The sequence below is a fragment of the Megascapheus bottae genome, chromosome 16 (genome assembly GCF_031878675.1).
Source record: "Megascapheus bottae isolate mThoBot1 chromosome 16, mThoBot2.hap1, whole genome shotgun sequence".
NCBI lineage: Eukaryota > Metazoa > Chordata > Mammalia > Rodentia > Geomyidae > Megascapheus > Megascapheus bottae.
This window is the reverse complement of record NC_143524.1, coordinates 15,166,140-15,184,937: the sequence shown is the minus strand read 5'-3', so window position 1 is coordinate 15,184,937 and position 18,798 is coordinate 15,166,140. Positions and strand designations below refer to the sequence as shown.

The window sequence follows — 18,798 nt, the reverse complement described above, 5'->3', positions numbered from 1 at the left end:
AGGGCTTAGAAGATGAATAACAGAGCCCTTTCTTAACCTAACTACACTAGGATAAGAGAGAACTTCGTTATTCATTGTCTAGCAGAGGCCACTCTGGCCCTTCCAATTTAGGCTTGAGTCCTCTGGCATGACAAGTTATATAATGTGAAAGCTTGCAAGTTCTGTTTCCCTGGCTTGATCAACCCCGCTTTTGTCTTTCATTAAATCCTTAGCAATCTGCATCAATTTGATAACTGTTCTGCAGAATTGTGAATGAGGTTTTTTATGTTTTCATTAATTTGTTTTATAAGGTGAGAATATGTTATTATTGAATGTAGATTTCTATATTTGATACCATCTTGTATATACAAAAAAATACCTTTTTGTTGAAAAACTATACTTTTTTGTTGAAAAAAAACAGACCATCACAATCACCTTTTTAAAACTTAACCTCAAAACCAGAAGTCACCACTTACATACAGCACATATTGACTGAGGCAGGAAATTATCTTCCAGGTACTGTTTCAGGTGCTTAAAATAAAAGACAAATAGGTGATAGCTTTTGTTTTAGAGTTCCTCACAGTTACATAAATACTGTAAGGAAATAAAGTAGGTTAGTTGGGGATCTGGTGCTTTCCAGCTAGGAAAGACAGCAGATACCTAACACATTGGATATCGCATGTTGTCTTTACTTTTTTACTATAGTTTTGACCCTTAGGTTGACTTTCATGAAATATAGTGTATTCATGTAATGTATGTATGTGTCTATGTGTGTATCTTTTAACCTTTTTAGTTAAAAAAAACTAGTGCAACAGTTCAGCACCTGCGAATATCTCAGTGACCTCATGTTTTATATATGATTATAAATAGCTATTCAAAAAAGTTGTTCTCAAGGAGATAAGTAAAGGCTGTTGAAATTCTTTTCAAATATCTTTCCTGTTTTTTTCAGTTGAATCAGTTTTTCTTTTGATGTTTTCAGATTTTACTTTCCCGTATTAATAACTATACTGTCCCAGAGGAAGAAATTGGGTCTTTCCTATTTCATGCTATTAACAAGGTGAGTTGTTTCTTTAGACATCTAAAACTAGGTATCTTACTAATTATAATTAAACACTAAAATATACTTGCCTAAGAGCCAATCTCAACAAGTTCTATATATTTTTTTTTTAATTAATTGAGGTATTTGGGTTTTTTCAGCCAAACGCTCCTGTCTGGCTTATACTCAATGAAGCTGGCCTCTACTGGAGAGCTGTGGGAAATAGCACTTTTGCAATTGCCTGTCTTCAGAGAGCTTTGAACTTAGCTCCACTTCAGTACCAGGACATTCCTCTTGTCAACTTGGCCAACCTTTTGATTCACTATGGCCTTCACCTTGATGCTACGAAGCTGCTACTTCAAGCTTTGGCCATCAATAGCTCCGAGGTGAGAGGTTTTATGCATTTATTTTTATAGAGTAAGTATAATTTGTGTTTTCATATATATATATATATATTTTTTTTTTTTTTTTTTTTTGGCCAGTCCTGGGCCCTCAGGCCCTGAGCACTGTCCTTGGACTTTCTCAAGGCTAGAACTCTTACCACTTGAGCCACAGCACCACTTCTGGCTTTTTTTTCTATGTATGTGCTACCAAGGAATCGAACCCAGATCTTTGTGCATGCTAAGCAAGCACTCTACCACTAGGCCAAACTCCCAGTCCCTTTTTAAATTTTAAATGAGTAAAATTTAGAGTTATACAGTTACACATTTTTTAGAACTTAATGCTTGAAGAACAGACGTGACTGTGAAAAGATAACTGCCACTTTCTTACATCAGTCTGAAACACCCAGTTCATTTTTTAATGATAAGTTAATTCACCAATTAATAATTCACCAGTTAATAATCTAATGTTTATTTGTGATTATTCATAAGTAAACAAGTAATAAAGACAACATTCATTAGTTAGGTTAAATCCTTAAGAGTTCAGTGAATTTATTCACCCTCAATCTCACCTAAAATATTGTCCCTTTCTAGAAAAGCCAGTATTCTAATAGGAAGCTTCCTAGGGTCAACTCTGGTACTTGGGTTTAATACCATCTTCTGATACTCCAGGGTCTGGCTAAATAGAACTATGTGTTCTTCTTGCTATTCATTGCATTACACATACTGCTTAATATTGTACTATTTATGACTTTATAGATATATCTGTACCATCGAGCCAAGCATAGTTTAAAAGCTGTTCTGATAAAAATAAATACGCAGGTAAATATTCATAGCCCATAGAGTTATATCAGTGCTTTACAACTTTCTATACTTCTTTATATATACCATATATATATATAGAGAGAGAGAGAGACATGTTTCTACATGTCCAAAGATATCATTTCTCTTATTTTTTGTTACATTTTAGCATTTATGAAATTATGTTAAATGTTAAAATTTTGTCCTATTAATTTTAGTGTATTGTATAGTTATACTACCTAATACATAACTTGATCTTACTTAATAATACGTAAATGTTTACATACTTTATATAGAGAGAAACCTTTAGAAGAAGTATGCGTGAATAGTTTAGGTTTATTCAAGATACCTCAAAACTATTTTTTTTTAATTTTTTGTTTCTTAAGATTGAGAAGAAAGGGGCCGGGAGTTTGGCCTAGTGGTTAAAGTGCTTGCCTAGCATGCATGAAGACCCGGGTTCGATTCCTCGGTACCACATATATAGAAAAAAGCCGGAAGTGGTGCTGAGGCTCAAGTGGTAGAGCTCTAGCCTTGAGAAAGTCCAAGGACAGGGCTCAGGCCCTGAGCTCAAGCCCAGGACTGGCAAAAAAAAAAGATTGAGAAGAAAATATTAGTGGTAGAGCACTAACCTTAAGCACCAAGAGGCTTAGGGACAGCACCAGGCCCTGAGTTCAAGTCCCACAACTGACCAAAAAAAAAGAAAATGCTACCTCTTAAGAGTTTCCTTTAGAATATGCATATTTATACCTGAATTTTGTTTAAGGAGAATGAATCAGTCATAGAGTTTGAACTTTCAGGGCCTGAGCACTGTCCAGAGCTCTTTTGCTCAAGGCTAATCCTTTACCACCAGTTTTCTGGTGGTGAATTGGAGATAAGAATTTCATTTTCCTGCCCAGGCTGGCTTTGAACTGTGATCCTCATATCTTAGCCTCCTGAATAGCTAGGATTACTTGGCAGAGGAAGTTGCCAATGCTTACTGTGTGCTAGGTACTAGTATAGTGAGAACTGACAACACAGATGTAATTTGGGATGTGGAGAAGTGGCTTTATCCAATGGAAGGCTCACATAGCATTTCTATGACACTGTGGTTCACTTTCTACTGCTACCCAGTAAGGCACTTAGGCAGTGTTTTTCTTAATCAAAAAGAGCCCTTTCCGTGTTTTAAATTTTTTTATTTGCCAAATAGTGCAGTGGTACTGCACAAAAAATTTAAAAAAAAGTAAGTCACAGTAAATCAAGATAGATAACTACTTTCTCCCCCCCAAAATACTTTAAGCAGAACCCAAATTACTACATAATTTTAAATGGTTAAAAAGTCAGAGGAGGGAAGGGATGGTGGGTGTGAGGGAATGGGGACAAAAATATGAAAAAGGGTATCCAAGTGTGAGAAGTAATGCACCTGCTACCTGACAAATGTAACTGTAACCTTTCTATACATTATCTCCACAATAAATTTTTTTTTTAAAGTCAGGGGATTGATACGCTGCAATTCTTATTCTCTGGATTACTGGCAGTGCTTAACTATTGTAAATAATGTTTTTTTACATAAAGTCTTTTCAGTATTCCACGTATTTTTATAGCAGACTGTTATCAATGGAATTAATAACCCACTTTTTTTAATGAGTGTTTTGGCAGGGTGCAGTGGCTCATGCCTATAATCCTAGCTACTCAGGAGGCTAAGATCTGAGAATCAAGGTTCAAAGCCAGCCTGGGCGCAAAAGGATCTGAGACTCTTATGTCCAATTAACCTCTAGAAGTGGGGCTTGGCTCAAGGGTAGGGAAATAGTCTTGAGCTGAAGACAATATCCAGGCTGAGTACAAGCCCCGTGACCCACCAAAAAAAAATATTTTGAGGGACCAGGAGTTTGGCCTAGTGGTTAAAGTGCTTGCCTAGCATGCATGAAGACCCGGGTTCGATTCCTCGGTACCACATACATAGAAAAAAGCTGGAAGTGGTGCTGAGGCTCAAGTGGCAGAGCTCTAGCCTTGAGAAAGTCCAAGGACAGTGCTCAGGCCCTGAGCTCAAGCCCAGGACTGGCAAAAAAAAAAAAAAAAAAAAAAATATTTTGATAGCTGTAGTATAAGATACCTAATATGATCAAGATCTATGAATATTTGTTTAACCTGTATCTTGACCTGTATAGACAATTGAAATAACCACACACGTGTTTTTGACTTTTTAACTAAGGCTAGTCACTATACTAAACATTTTATCCATAATAGCTCACTCATCAGATCAACCTGTCAGAATTTTCCCTTTGGTAGATGAGCAGACACTGGGTATTAAATGAACAGAAAAATTATGAAGTTTACCAAAACTCTCCGAGCTTGAATTTGAACTTGAGAAGATAGATCACAAAGCCTTCCATCCTTTAGAGATATTTTATTGCCTCTGAACTAAGATGTATCAAACAAGGTACTAAAAATAAATACGAATATTTGTCTATTAGTTGTAGAGTTATAGTTCAAAATAAAATTTTACATGTACATTTTGCTGATTTGTTAGAATTTAGTTTTTTGGGTTTTTTGGTAATTTTCAGCATCCTTGTTTTATTTATTTTGCCAGTCCTGGGGCCTGAACTCAGGGCCTGAGCGCTGTCCTTGGGCTTTCCTCAAGGTTAGCACTCTACCATGTGAGCCACAGCACCACTTCTGGTTTTTCTATGTATATAGTACCAAGGAATTGAACATGGGTCTTGGTGCATGCTAGACAAGCACACTACCACTAGGCCAAACTCCCAACCCCAGGATTTAGTTTTTAAATTGTACATAACTACATCTAACAAAGTCTTTTGACTCCGTGTCTTACTAACAATATTTTCTTTTAGCTTTTTTATTTGACTTCTAAAACTTACCATTAGGCTTGTTTGAGTCCTCAATTTTGATTTTTGTTGTTAATCTTTAAGTATCCTACCAAAAAAAAATGGGGGGAAGCTGTGCACGGTGGCTCACACCTATAATCCTAGCTACTCAGGAGGTTGAGATCTGAGGATCATGGTTCAAAGCAGCCCAGCACTAAAGAACATGAGACTCTTAATTCAATTAACTATAAGAAAACGGGAAGTGGGGCTGAGGCTGTAGGTGTAGGGCAGAGCCTTGAACTGAAAAGCTCAGGGACAGCACCCAGGCCCAGGGGTAGGGTGGTAGCCTTGAGCGGAAGAGATCAGAGATAGTTCCCAGGCCCAGAGTACAAGCCCCACAACACAACACCAAAAAAAACTGGGGAGGTGGGGGGTGTCCAGGGGTGGAGTGTGGGGAATGTTTTTTGCCTTTTTTTTCCATGACTTGATCTTTGTAGTATCTATTAGAACTAAACTTATCACAACCCTGTATCTCACTACTTGATATTATATGTCAAGGAAAATGTGTGTAGTTTACCTAACAAAAGACATGTATAAGAATGTTCGTGTATAGAGCTCCCATAGACCCAGCAGTTCCACTACTTGGCATTTACCCAATCATCCAGAAACAGGGACATACTAAATCCACTAGCACAACAATGTTCATTGCAGCACTATTTACCATAGCAAAGATATGGAACCAACCTAGATATCCCTCAGTTGATGGATCAACAAGATGTGGTATTTTTACACAATGGAATTCTATACTGCTGTCAGAAAGAATGACATCGCCCCATTTGTTAGGAAATGGAAAGACATAGAAAAATCATATTAAGTGAAGTAAGCCAGACTGAAAGGCACATTGGCTCAATGGTTTCCCTCATTTGTCATAATCAGTAGAAACCTTGGGCTCTCCTAGCAGAGATTTGCAATAGAGCAAAACCTAGATACATAAGGTCATACAGTATGATGCTAAATGAAATTACCTCTAGGATATAGAAACAAAAGCCATATAATGAATGATTGTTGTCCTTAAGGTACTATGGTATCTCTCATCTCTTTTGCTGTCCCTTGGTTATCTCATATTGTTACAGTATCTCACTTTGTTACCTGATATATCGGATATATTTGTATTTGGTTATTTGAAATTGGATAGGGAAGGAGGGAAAACAAGATGAGGGGTGGAGGTGGGGGGGAGGGAAATGGGGACCAAGATTTGAGAAAGGGTATCAATGTATGTGAATTAATGCACCTTCTATCTGGCAAATATCATGTAACCCTTCTATTAATTACAATAAAAAAAGATTAAAAAAGAAAAAAAAAAGAATGTTCGTGTAGCTTTATTCAGAATACCCAGAAGCTGAAATAAACTCAAGTGCCAAACACATGAATTCTGTAGCAGATTCATATTGTGAAATGCTGTGATACATTAACTAGAAAAAGAACAGAAAAGCTACTCATATGCAAAACACATGAATGAACTTTAGATAGAGTAGAAAAAGCTACTGAAGGTGTGTGGTGTATGTGAATATAAGAGAATATGCAATGTGGTTCCGTTTTTATGAATTCGTATAACAACATAATGAGTGGTTTCTTTTGGGATGGAGTTATAAGAACATAAGAAACTTCCTGAAACTTTTATATCTTGAGTTGAGTGCCAGTGACAAATGTATTCATATGTGAAAATTTATTGTTATATTCTTAAAAACTAGCATACTTTGTTTTTTGTTTGTTTTTTGACAGTCCTGGGACTTGAGTTCAGGTCTTGGGCACTATCCTTCTTAAGGCTAGCGCTCTACCAGTTAAACTACAGCACCACCTCTGGCTTTTTCTATGGATGTAGTACCAAGGAATCAAACCCAGGGACTTATGCTTGCTAGATCATCACTTTATCACTAGGCCACACTTCTGGCCCCACTTTATGTTTTTTACGTTGGTAAAAAATATACTTTTGTATATTCTTCACAGTTTAAAGTTGGCTGGTGTGAGTAAAACAGGTAGTTGATAATAAACCTTTAAGTGCACCTTAAGAGAAGCGAAAATACATTTACTGTAAAGGTTTTGTAATGCTAACTCATTCACATCTTTGATTTTCTTTTCAGCCCCTGACCTTTTTGAGCCTGGGAAATGCTTACCTTGCTCTGAAGAATATCAGTGGAGCCCTTGAAGCCTTTAGACAGGCTTTGAAATTAACCACCAAATGCCCAGAATGTGAAGACAGCCTGAAGCTGATCCGCTGCATGCAGTTTTACCCTTTTCTATACAACCTCACCTCTTCTATTTGCAGTGGTAAGAAGTTGTTAAATGCTGACAAAAATCCATTCTGATCAACAGAATACAGGAAATGCTTTTGTGAATTTCTCCAGAAAGATTTTGGATAGTTGGTGTAATTCTAGATATGTAGGGAAAAGGCAAATTTATTATTTACTATATAAAAGCTAATTTAATTCTTCAAAGCATTAAAGCTTAATTATCTCGAAATACCGTAATCAAGTAGGTAGTACAAGTATCTAGCAATGATAAATATATTTAATAATTACTGATACTTAAAGTAAAGGATACATTTTTGGCAATTAAGTTGAAGTGCACAGTGAAAATTGGCACATTTTTTTCTGCATTCACAGTCACAGCTCTTTGCCTTTCAAAGAAGGTGATTCAGGGACTGGGAGTTTGGTCTAGTGGTAGAGTGCTTGCCTAGCATGTACAAAGACCCTGGTTCGATTCCTTGGTACCACATACATAGAAAAAAAGCTGGAAGTGGTGCTGAGGCTCAAGTGGTAAAGCTCTAGCCTTGAGAAAGTCCAAGGACAGTGCTCAGGCCCTGAACTCAAGCCCAGGACTGGCAAAAAAAAAAAAAAAAAAAAAGGTGATTTAGACTTTTACTGAACTACTAAAATATAATCACCTAACAAGATGAGGGGTGATGGTGGGGGGAGGGAAATGGGGACCAAGACATGATAAAGGGTATCAATGTTTGTGAAGTAATGCACCTTCTGTCTGGTGAATATAATGTAACCCTTCTATTGATTACAATAAAATTATATGGAAAAAAATATATAATCACCTGACATTGATACCCTTTCCCTACCATAACTTTCTCACCACCATGGGTACATACTCATACCTAAGTTATCAACTTTAATAAAACTAATATTCAGACCTGTTGCAAACTGGTCAATTCTGTACATTTATAATGTGCAGCTTTAAACAATGTTACATGTTCTTCAGATTTTGAAGAAAATGAAATGTTTCATTTTATTGTCCTCATGAGGATGACCTAGTAGATACCACTTTTAGTTAAGGCCTATGCTATATTGGGTTCTGCATAAGGATGATGAAGATACTTTCTGGGCATCAGTAGCTCACACCTGTACTCCTAGATACTCAGGAGCTGAGATCTGATGATCAAGGTTCAAAGCCAGCTAGGCAATACAATACAAAGCCTTGGGACTCTTATCTCCAGTTAATCACTAGAAAAGGGGAAGTGGGGCTGTGGCTCTAGGGTAGGGCGGGAGCCTTGAGCTGAAGAGCTCAGGGATAGCACCCTGGCCAGAGTTCAAGCCCCATGACACCCCCCCATCTCCCCCCCCCAAAAAAAAGCCAAGGACTGATGGATCATGCCTGTAATCCTAGCTACTCTAGAGGCTGAGATGAGATCTGAGGATCCAGGTTCTCAGCCTGCCCAGGCACAAAAGAACAAAAGAACCTAAGACTCTTATCTCCAGTTAACCTCTAGAAAATGGGGAAGTGGTGGGGTTTAGCTCTAGAGTAGGGCCGTAGCTTTGAGCTGTAGAGCTAAGGGACAACACCCAGGCCAGGGTTAGGATGGTAACCTTGAGCTGAAGAGCTCAGACCCAGGCCTAGTTCAAGCCCCATAACCCCCTCCCCCAAAAAAGTTAAGGATTTTGGATTTGTGTGTGTGTTATGTGTGTTATATGCATGTGCAAGTGTGTGCTAGACCTGGGGCTTGAATTCAGGGTGCTGTCACTGAGCTTTTTGTTCAAGTTTGGCCCTCTACCACTTGAGCCACAGCTCCACTTTTGCCTTTTTTTGACAGTTAATTGGTTATAAGAGTTTCATGAACTTTCCTGCCAGCCTGGTTTCAAACCATATTTCTCAGATCTTAGCCTGAATAGTAAGGATTACAGGCAGGAGCCAGTAGTGTCTGGCTGAGATTTTAGAATTTCTTTTAAAGGTGCTCAACCTATACCAGTTTAATGTAAATTAGTGTTAGATTAAACTGTAAACTACGAGTTCGTTTGGAGAAAAATGTTTTGTGAAAATGATACTGTTTCTTCTGGGAAAATGGTAATAGTGGACAAATGAATGAAGTATGTGAGTTCTGGGCTTGACAGTTGAGAAAGGCATGGTGGCTTCATTTGATAAGTGGAGTCTAGAGATATCTAGACTTTACCTAAATTTAGATAATGGAAGTAGTAAAGTGAACTCTGAACATAATTAAATTACTCTTAGAGCTGTTAGCATTGTTTATAAAACATAGCTCATTTTATCTTGCCCAGTGAATGAGTAAAATAACTTAAAGGTAAATAGAAAATGATAGCAAGAATCATTCTTTAGAAAACATGTTCATCATAGTAGGACACACATAAAAGACACTTGTTTAAATTTTTTTCTCCTCAGAAACATGAAAAAGTAACTATAGATTTGAAACAAAATAGTAGGAGGCTTTGGTAGGTGATTAAAAGTTGGGAAGGTTTTCTAAGCCTAGCATATAATAGACACAAATCACTGACACTTGAGTCTGATACTTCAAGGGCATTAGACTAAAGGCAGCAACTAAGCCGTCACTCGACATTTCAGTTGCACTTCTGGAAGTCAGCCAAGGTAGGCTAGCATGGCATCTATGGAATAGGTAGCACAGCCTTTGTGGAATACTTAAAACAGGTTGCCTTAAAATAAGTTACAAATGTATAGTCTCCCAGCATGGCTAGCTTATCACCACATCAGTATACAAATAGTAGTGTTAAGAGTTACTTAAGTCTCTATAGAAATCATTTTTGAATACTAAATTAACTTCCAATCATGGTTCATCCTTTTTGGCTATGCAGACACCCATTGAGTGACATTGATAGTTATATGGTGGGGAAGTTAGTAAGTACAAAGTGCTTGTACACGTTAACCCTCAGAAACGTGAGAGGAAACCAGGTGCTAGTGGCTCATTCCTGTAGTTCTAGCTACCCAGGAAACTGAGAAACCAGTACAAAACTGAAAATGGAGTTGTGATTCGAGTCTTAGAATGCCAGCTGTGAGTAAAAAAAAAAGCCAGGTGAGAGTGTGATGGCTTGAGTTCAAGCCTCAGTACTAGCATATGCTTGGTTTGTTTGTAAATAAAAGATGATTTCTTACTGTGGAGAGCAGACTAGCCTGGAGCTTATTTTCTGCTGCTTCATAAGTGCTAGACTTACAAGTGTTATACCATTATGCCTAGTTCACAAGACTAGTTCTGTTTCATCTAGCTGTCCTTTAATCTTCTGATAAAGACAGAAAGGAATTAGCTTTTAGTTTTGTACATGTTTATGTAGTAAATTAGGAGAATTCATTGCATTTTATCTTTATATCCATGTTTGTATTTATTTAGTTTTTATTGTACTAGCTTAGAACTTGGGGCCTTCTGCTTGCTAAGCAAGCACTCTACCATTTGAGCCATATCTCTAACTCTTTTTTGATTTGGTTATTTATGCTTGTGTGCAAGTCCTTGGACTTGAACTCAGGGCCTCGGTGCTATCACTGAGATTCTTCTCAAGGCTAGTGCTCTACCACTTAAATCCAAGCACCACATATGTTTAAAGATGTTGTCTGATCTTTTACCTTTCTAGAGGAAGTGACAGTTACCAAGAGTTTAGATTTTTGCACAAAACAAATCCTAACAGCCTACATGTCACTGATTTACTTCCTGTGTACGCTAGTCATTTAAGAGAAGATAGAATCTAGAGGCCTGCCGTACAGTCCATTCTCCCTTTTCTGCTCTAGAAGAAGGTAAGGGAGAATAGGGGCCTAGGTAGGTAGTTCTGTCAAGACCAGTTCAGTCCCAGATTCTTGGGCAAAGCAGATTTCTGTACTACTTCACGAGGATAGAATTCAGTTCTAGAATATGTGGTAAAAAGGGAAACACACATACCCCTAATACACACATATCATTCTTTTCTTACTTTCTTTTACTCCCCCAACTGCTTTTTTTTTTTTAATTTATTTACCTGACTAGGAAGGAGTGCCATTGTGAGACTGTGACTGCCAGTTTCAAGTGTTAAGTATGTTGTTGTTTTTTTTTTCTAGTTTCGTTTTTAATCTGCGATTGGCACTTTTAAGGTCAGTCAGTGCATAACCATTCTATTAAGGTCTCCTGCAAAACATACCCAGCAGTAATTGCTGAGTAAGAATACATCTAAGGAGCTATTCCTGCTATTGAAGCAGTTTTTTTATCTTCCATAAGTAAAACACAGCAGTAGCCACAAGGCAGAGGTAGTGAGTTCTCTTCCCTGTCTTGATTCAGTCTTCAGCAACTGTCCAAAAATTTTACAGCAGCTCCAAATCAGAAGTGCCCCACTTGGAGATTTATTCTTAGTTGATACTACCTTGTTGTTTACCTCAAAGGAAAAGCCCAATTGTCAGGATTTGCATTTTTTTTTCATTTTTCTTTTTATTTTTTGTATTGTAGAAGGGTTAACATTATATTCGCCATATAGAAGATGCATTACTTCACATACATTAATACCCCTTTCCATGTTTTATCCCCATTTCCCTCACCCCACCCCCTCCCCTCATCTTGTTTTCCCCCTTCCCTATCCTATTTCAATTAAACAAACATATATACAATATACCAGATAACAAGATAAGATACTGTAACAATATGAGAATAACCAAGGGACAGTAAATGAGATGAGAAATAACATAGTACATTAAGAACAACAATCACATTATATGGCTCTTGTTTCCATATCCTGAAGGTCCTTTCATTTAGCCTCATCCTATATGGCCTTATGTAGCTAGGTTGGCCCTATTGTAATCCTCTGCTAGGAGAGCCCAAGGTTTATACTGATTATGACAAATGAGGGAAACCATTGAGCCTATGTGCCTTTCAGTCTGGCTTACTTCACTTAATATGATTTTTTCTACGTCTTTCCATTTCCTAACAAATGGGGCGATGTCATTCTTTCTGACAGCAGCATAGAATTCCATTGTGTACAAATACCACATCTTGTTGATCCATCAACTGAGGGATATCTAGGTTGGTTCCATATCTTTGCTATGGTAAATAGTGCTGCAATGAACATTGTTGTGCTAGTAGATTTAGTATGTACTTGTTTCTGGACCATTGGGTAAACTCGTTCAACCACTATGGAAAGCAGTATAGCATTTCCTCAAAAGACTAAACATATTGTTCCCCTACGTCCCAGCAATTCCATTACTTGGCATTTACCTAGTAATCCTCAGTTTCTAACATAACTTTATTGTATTATGGTAGGCTTCAATGTATGTGATGATATAATTGGAAAATGAAAAGTTACTAGCTAAGCACATACTCTGAACTCATTCAGTTAACAAAGATGTTAAGTCCATTGCCTTTTCTTATCATGGTAAAGTAATTTGCCTGTTATACTTAAATTACAGAACCTAAAGGGAGCAGCCATCAAATAAAAAAAAAAAAAAAAACAGAAAAACAACAACGACAAAACTTGTCTTGTTTTTCATTGGTTCGGAGAGCTTGATGAGATACATACATCTCCTTAAGACAACATTCTTTAAAAAAAATAAACCCTTAGAAGATGATCAAATGTAGACCAAATAATTATCCTTTAATAGAAAGTTTAAGACCTCCTGAGTAATCTGCATCTTTGGTAACATTGTACATGGGAGAACATGAGACTCATTCTGCCAGCCAGTTCAGCTGGGATAAACCAGTTCCAAAGGAGAGCAGGTTATAGACAAGTTTCTGCCATACTAGACACAGCAGCCTGGTGTTTCTTACCCAGAAAGTGACCATCAAGTCCATATTAACACTTTTTTTTTTTTGGAGAGGGGGATCGGTCATGCTTGAACTCAGGGGCTTGAGTTCCTTCCTTTTAATTCTTTTTGCTCAAGGCTAGTACTCTACCACTTTGAACCACAGTACCACTTCCAGTTTTCTGGTGGGTATTGGAAAGAATAGTCTTATAGACTTTCCTGGCTGGGCTGGTTTTGAACCATGATCCTCGGATCTCAGCCTCCTTAGTAGCAAGGATTACAGGCATCTCATTGGCAGACCATAGGAGAGGTCAGTCTCACAGGATGTGTCAGAAAGTATCGAAGAGTGCTAGGATTACATAAGAGTTGGCATTTGTTTAGAAAAAAAAAATTTTTTTTGGTGGGTCATGAGGCTTGAACTCTGGGCCTGGGTACTATCCCTGAGCTCTTCAGCTCAAGGCTACAGCTCACATTTCCCCTTTTCTAGTGATTAATTGGAGATAAGAGTCTCACAAAATGTTTAGTGCCAGGTCTGGCTTTGAACTGTGATTCTCAGATCTCAGCCTCCTATGTAACTAGGATTACAGATGTGACCCCCCCCACCCCCACCCCCCGCCCAGCTTAGAAACTTTCTTATCTATATGACCAGAGTTTATTTTCTAGAAGAAGAAAAAAAACTAAGGACTTAGATATGTTACATATGTGAAACCTCTGCCATCCTCCTCCTTTGGTTTTTAATTTTTAATAATCTCTAACTTTTTGGACTATCATTTTTAACTGTGACACAAGAATAGTATATGTCTATGCTGTTAGTCATCTGCCTTGGTTTTATTCCAGTATTAATCTGTCATTTCTCAATTTTGAAAAGAAAATGAAAACTTGGTAATATTTTTTAAGTTAAAGAACTATCACATAGACATTATAGATAGAATGAGATCTTGAGAGTTATTCTTTGTTACTAATCTCCAACCCCCAAAACATTGATTCTGGCAGTAGCATGCCAAATGAAATTTCTACGTAAGTGCCAAATTTTGCATCACAATAATGATATGACCTTGGGTATTCTATTCACTGACGTGTGTGTGCTCTGCTGAAGAAAAACTACCACCATTGCTTTTTTCCTCTTCTTGATGTTTTGGGACCTTGCATTATGGGTAAACATGAGAGATGTTTCTAACATGCTTTATCTGTGTCTCTTGTCATTGAGGTCATTGTCATGAGAAAACCCTGGATACCAGCCATGACAAGCAGAAATACTTTGACAACTCCCAGTCACTGGATGCTGCTGAAGAAAAGCCCTCTGAGAGAGGGACAGAGGAGGACACTGTACCCTCTGTTGAGGATTCAGGGAGGGACTCAGGTGCTCTTAGACTTGAAAGTAAGTTGATTTGACCTAAGCTGTGCTTCTGGGGAAAAAATCAACTCTCAAGCTTTAAGCATAGGCCTTTCTCTTCTTTGAAAGTGTGTTTCCCTCTTGTAACAGCCACTAGTGCTATAGAATTGTGAAGATGGCTCTCCACTGATGAGGCAGAAGATAGATAACCAGGGTTTGAGAATGCTCTTCATGCTTCTTTTTTCCTCCTTTCCAGTCTCTTTTTAACTCCAAGAAATTCTATTAATGATGTACCAGTCTTTCTTTATATTGCCATTACTCTACTGCAAAATAACAAAAAGAACATTAATTGTATTTATTTTAACTCAGTACAAATTTGTTTTCTTAATGGGCATATGTAGGTTGTACTAATATTCCACTTTGTGGCCCTATTTTGAGCTCATCTTAACAGAACAGTTCCCAGTAAGATTATCTCAGTTCAAAAGTACCAAAACAAACAGCCGGGGTTTTTTTTGTTTGTTTTTTGTTTTTTTAATGCATCCCACTTAACCAGTTTTCTGCTCTTGGAATTAAGTACAACTTCCTATTTCCTAAAGTTCTTGTCTTCTTCCCTCTAGGCTTCTAGAATTATTTGCTGTCCTCATACCATCTTTGTTAGTCTTATTCTTTACTGCGTTCGTTCATTTGTTGGGTTATCCAGTATTCTAAGCTGATCTTCTTTTCCTCTCCAATTATGTCTTGCTTCATGATGACTTGATACTTGTATATACCATGACTCAAAATTTCAGTTTTCAGCTAAGACATTCTCTACAACTCTAGATCTTATTTCCTCTTTTTAAGTGAATTCCTATCTTGATGTGCCACAGGTCCTTTATTGAACATCTCCAAAGTTGAACTTGGTTTTATTTTTTGCCATATTTTCTGAACTTCTGTTAATTCTGATATTCCTAATGTATCACAACTCACCCAGATCTACTAGATCTACCAGATCCTCATTTATTCTCTGCCATGGCCTATATTCAATCTTTAGTTTTGCCTACGCTATTTAGTAGCCTATTAATTTGGTTTCCTAATTAGTCTTTTATATTATATATGGTGAGGGACAAATCAAAAAAGAAAAACATAATTGATACAGAATTTCAAAAGCAGAAATAGACACCGTTACCAATTTCTTATGTGTCTACACAGTTATTCCTAAAATACAGTTCTGCCCAGGTCAATTTCCTAGTTTTAATTTTTTCAGTGGTTCTATATCACCTATAGAAAAAATCCAAATTAATGTGGGAAATGAGGTTAACTCCCCTGTATTCCACCCTCTGGTTCCCTGTCAGCTGTATCACCCAGAAGGAAGAGCACATGGCAAAAAGATTAACCTTTCACCTTTCCTCTCTGGTACCATACTGCTTTGATCCTCCATGTTTTTCTCAATCCTTACATAAGATTTTCTGTAAAGAGAAAATTCTTTCATATTTCCTAGGCACATGTCAAGTATCACCTGTTCTGTGAGCATTCACAAAGATCCTCAGGCAGATTTACCATCTTGTTCCTATCTCCTCCAGAGCACATTTCTTATACCTTTAATTGCTTAGCTTGTCTCCCATTAGGTTTTGGGCTTTTTGTGTGCCATGTCCTCTATAACTTTAAATTCCTGTGTATAGTAAGTATTTGTTAATATAATGTTGTATCTGTCTTCTTATGTAGCATTAATCAATATATTTAGCAATTATAAAGTCTCTCTTTCCTCTAATATTAATCTGCAAAAATGATGTCTAAAAGAAGCCTGTTAAAGAGAGAAAATGCCTAAATGCTAGAATGAATGGAAACTGATGATTGCAGCCACCTGTGAAAACTAGTTTAATACCTTTTAACAGAAACTATTGTGCTTTAAGAAAACTGAATTTCCTTTAATCACTGGTTGGCTAATTTGTTAATTTGCAATGGATTTCCAGCCTTATGCCTGGCTGTCTCTCTGTCTCTTTGTCTCTCTGTTTGGCTCTGCCTCCCCCCATTCCTCTCTCCCCCTACCTTCCTCTCCCTCCCCCCCATATGTTGGTCCTAGGGCTTTGAATTTAGAACCTAGGCAGTGTCCCTAAGCTTTTTTCCTCAGGGGTAGTGTTCTACCACTTGAGCCACGACTCTGCTTCTAGCTTTTTTTGTGTAGGTAATTGGAGAAGAGAGTCTCAAAGACTTTTCTACCCAGGCTGGCTTTGAACTTCCATTATCCTGAACCTTCCTCCTGAGTAGCTCGGATTACAGGTATGAGTAAGCCACCAACACCCAGCTTTATGTCTTTTTTTTTTTTTTGCATAAGAATACTCACATAACATAAAAAGCATTTTGAAAAATCTTGTTTTGGAGAATTTTTTTTAAAAAAGTAGTTGTCTCCAATAGCCCACATAGTCTACTTTTATAGTATTTTATAATTTATGAAACATTACGAATTATATATTAAACCCACTATACAGATGAGAAAGTTAAGATAAAAAAAATTAAGAGGAGTTAGGTGCCACGTCAAACTCTTCAGTAGGGGAAGTAACTAAATTTATCCTCAGACCTTCTGATACACAGTGTTTTTTACCTATGGTTCTCAAGAATAGAGTTTGACGGGTTAGGACCTTAGTTTGTGGTCAGTAAGATAGTTTTTTGTTTGGTTGGTTTTTTTTTTTTTTAATGGAACTAGCATTTATTGTTACCATTATGGTGATACTAGGGATTAAATTCAGGATTTTATGATTGTTAGATACTCTTCCACCTCAAACCATACCTCAGACTTCAAAATAAAATATTTTTTAAATAAAATATTTTTATGTCATAAAAATACCAAGTCTTCATATACACACAGTATTAGCACACAATAAACATCTGTTCAATTAAAGGGAGCTCAAACATGTTTGCAAAGAATTATTATGGGAAGATTTCCATTTGCTTTTCTAAGTCTTTTTCTCTTGCTGTAATGGATAAAAAAAGAGTGCCACCAGGCTCATGATTGGTGTTTTCTACTCAGAAGTGAATCAGTTTCCTTACTTTCCTTATTCTGGATAGTTCAATCCAAGTCTTTTTTTCTGATTATTTATTGGGCTTGGGCTTGAAATTTTATACCATTATTATTTATGTATTAAGTCTTCAGCAACCCAGCAGTTTTGCAATCTGATTACAAACCGAATCACTGCACTTAAAGAGAACAATGAAGCTGCAGATGGTATTGCATAAGGCCTTGTGTCACTCCGATCTAATTTGAACAAAGTTTGTCTTACGTCTTTGGTATACCCTCTGTTTTGCAACACAAAGAGACTTATTTCCTCTATAATGTCATTATCAAAGACAAATGTGTCCTACTAGCCTTCAGAAACAATTTAGAATTCAAAATTGTTGAGATGACTGGAGCAAGACTTTCTGGAGGAGTGTTTTGAGTCATATTTTGAAGAAAGGATTTTGCTTCGCCAGCCACAGTTTGAGTATGTAATCTTGACCTCCATTCCCTGCCCATATGTTTCACTGTAGCACTCATCTACTCATCCTTTGTTAATGGTATTTCTTATCAAATATAGTCACTTTCTTTTACTCACTTTCCTTTACCAACAGTAACCACAGCAAATCATCGACAGACTTCTCTGCCTGCCTCTGGCATCATGACTCAGTCTCTCTCAGAATGACCCACTCTATTTTTACTGATTCAAGCTTTTCCTAACATTAAACCAAAATACGACTTCTCATTTCTAGATTTGCTTTATGAGACATAGTCTTATTTCTCATTCATCCTAGATCTCCTTAGCTGCCTAAAGATAGTAATTGTTCCTGTCCAATCCCCTTCTTCAAGTCCTTACTTCCTTTCAGCTAGACAGCAGTTCACACGTACACGTCCTCATTTCCTTCAACAACTCCTCTTTTATTAGGGTTTCTAGCCCCATTACCACTGTCAAACTAATTTCACTGGAGTTGTTTTTAAAAATTTAGAAAAACGTATTTGAAGATTAATTTTTATTCTTTTGTTAATTTTTTTTTTTATTTTGGGGGAGTCAAGGGGTTGAACTCAGGGCCCAGGCACTTGAGCTTTCTCAAGACTAGCATTCTACCACTTGAGCCACAACACCACTTCCAGTTTTTTCAGTGTATGTGGTACTGAGGAATGTGGGTATGTGGTACCCAGCGTTTTGTGCATGCTAGAAAAGCACTCTATCACTGTGCCAAACTCCCAGCCCCTAGTTTGTTCTTTTAATATCATATTAGCAACTGTTCCTACAATTGGATTAACCCTTGGTTATTTCAATACTTCTCATTTAATACAATTTGAATTATCAACCAAATTTCTATTCTCTGAATATGCTCTGCTTTGAAATTTCTTAAACTCAAGTGCCCCGATCTAAGTATGAATCTCCAGGTTTGTTTGCAATATTTCAAAGTCATGCTAGGCTGCTTTTATTTTAACCACAGATACCTGTACTTACATCCATCTTCTAGCACATCTGG

At 37.2% G+C, this 18,798-nt stretch overlaps 1 protein-coding gene across 1 annotated transcript in view; it reads left to right on the top strand.

Annotated features, from left to right (window-relative positions):
- The window catches only part of Ttc17 (tetratricopeptide repeat domain 17), an 80,126-nt gene that overhangs the window by 34,601 nt on the left and 26,727 nt on the right, over positions 1-18,798 (top strand). The window contains exons 14-17 of the mRNA XM_090347866.1: positions 959-1,036; positions 1,177-1,401; positions 7,139-7,325; positions 14,206-14,376. Of these exons, the coding sequence (XP_090203992.1) occupies positions 959-1,036; positions 1,177-1,401; positions 7,139-7,325; positions 14,206-14,376 (661 nt within the window). The remainder of the gene's footprint in view (positions 1-958; positions 1,037-1,176; positions 1,402-7,138; positions 7,326-14,205; positions 14,377-18,798) is intronic.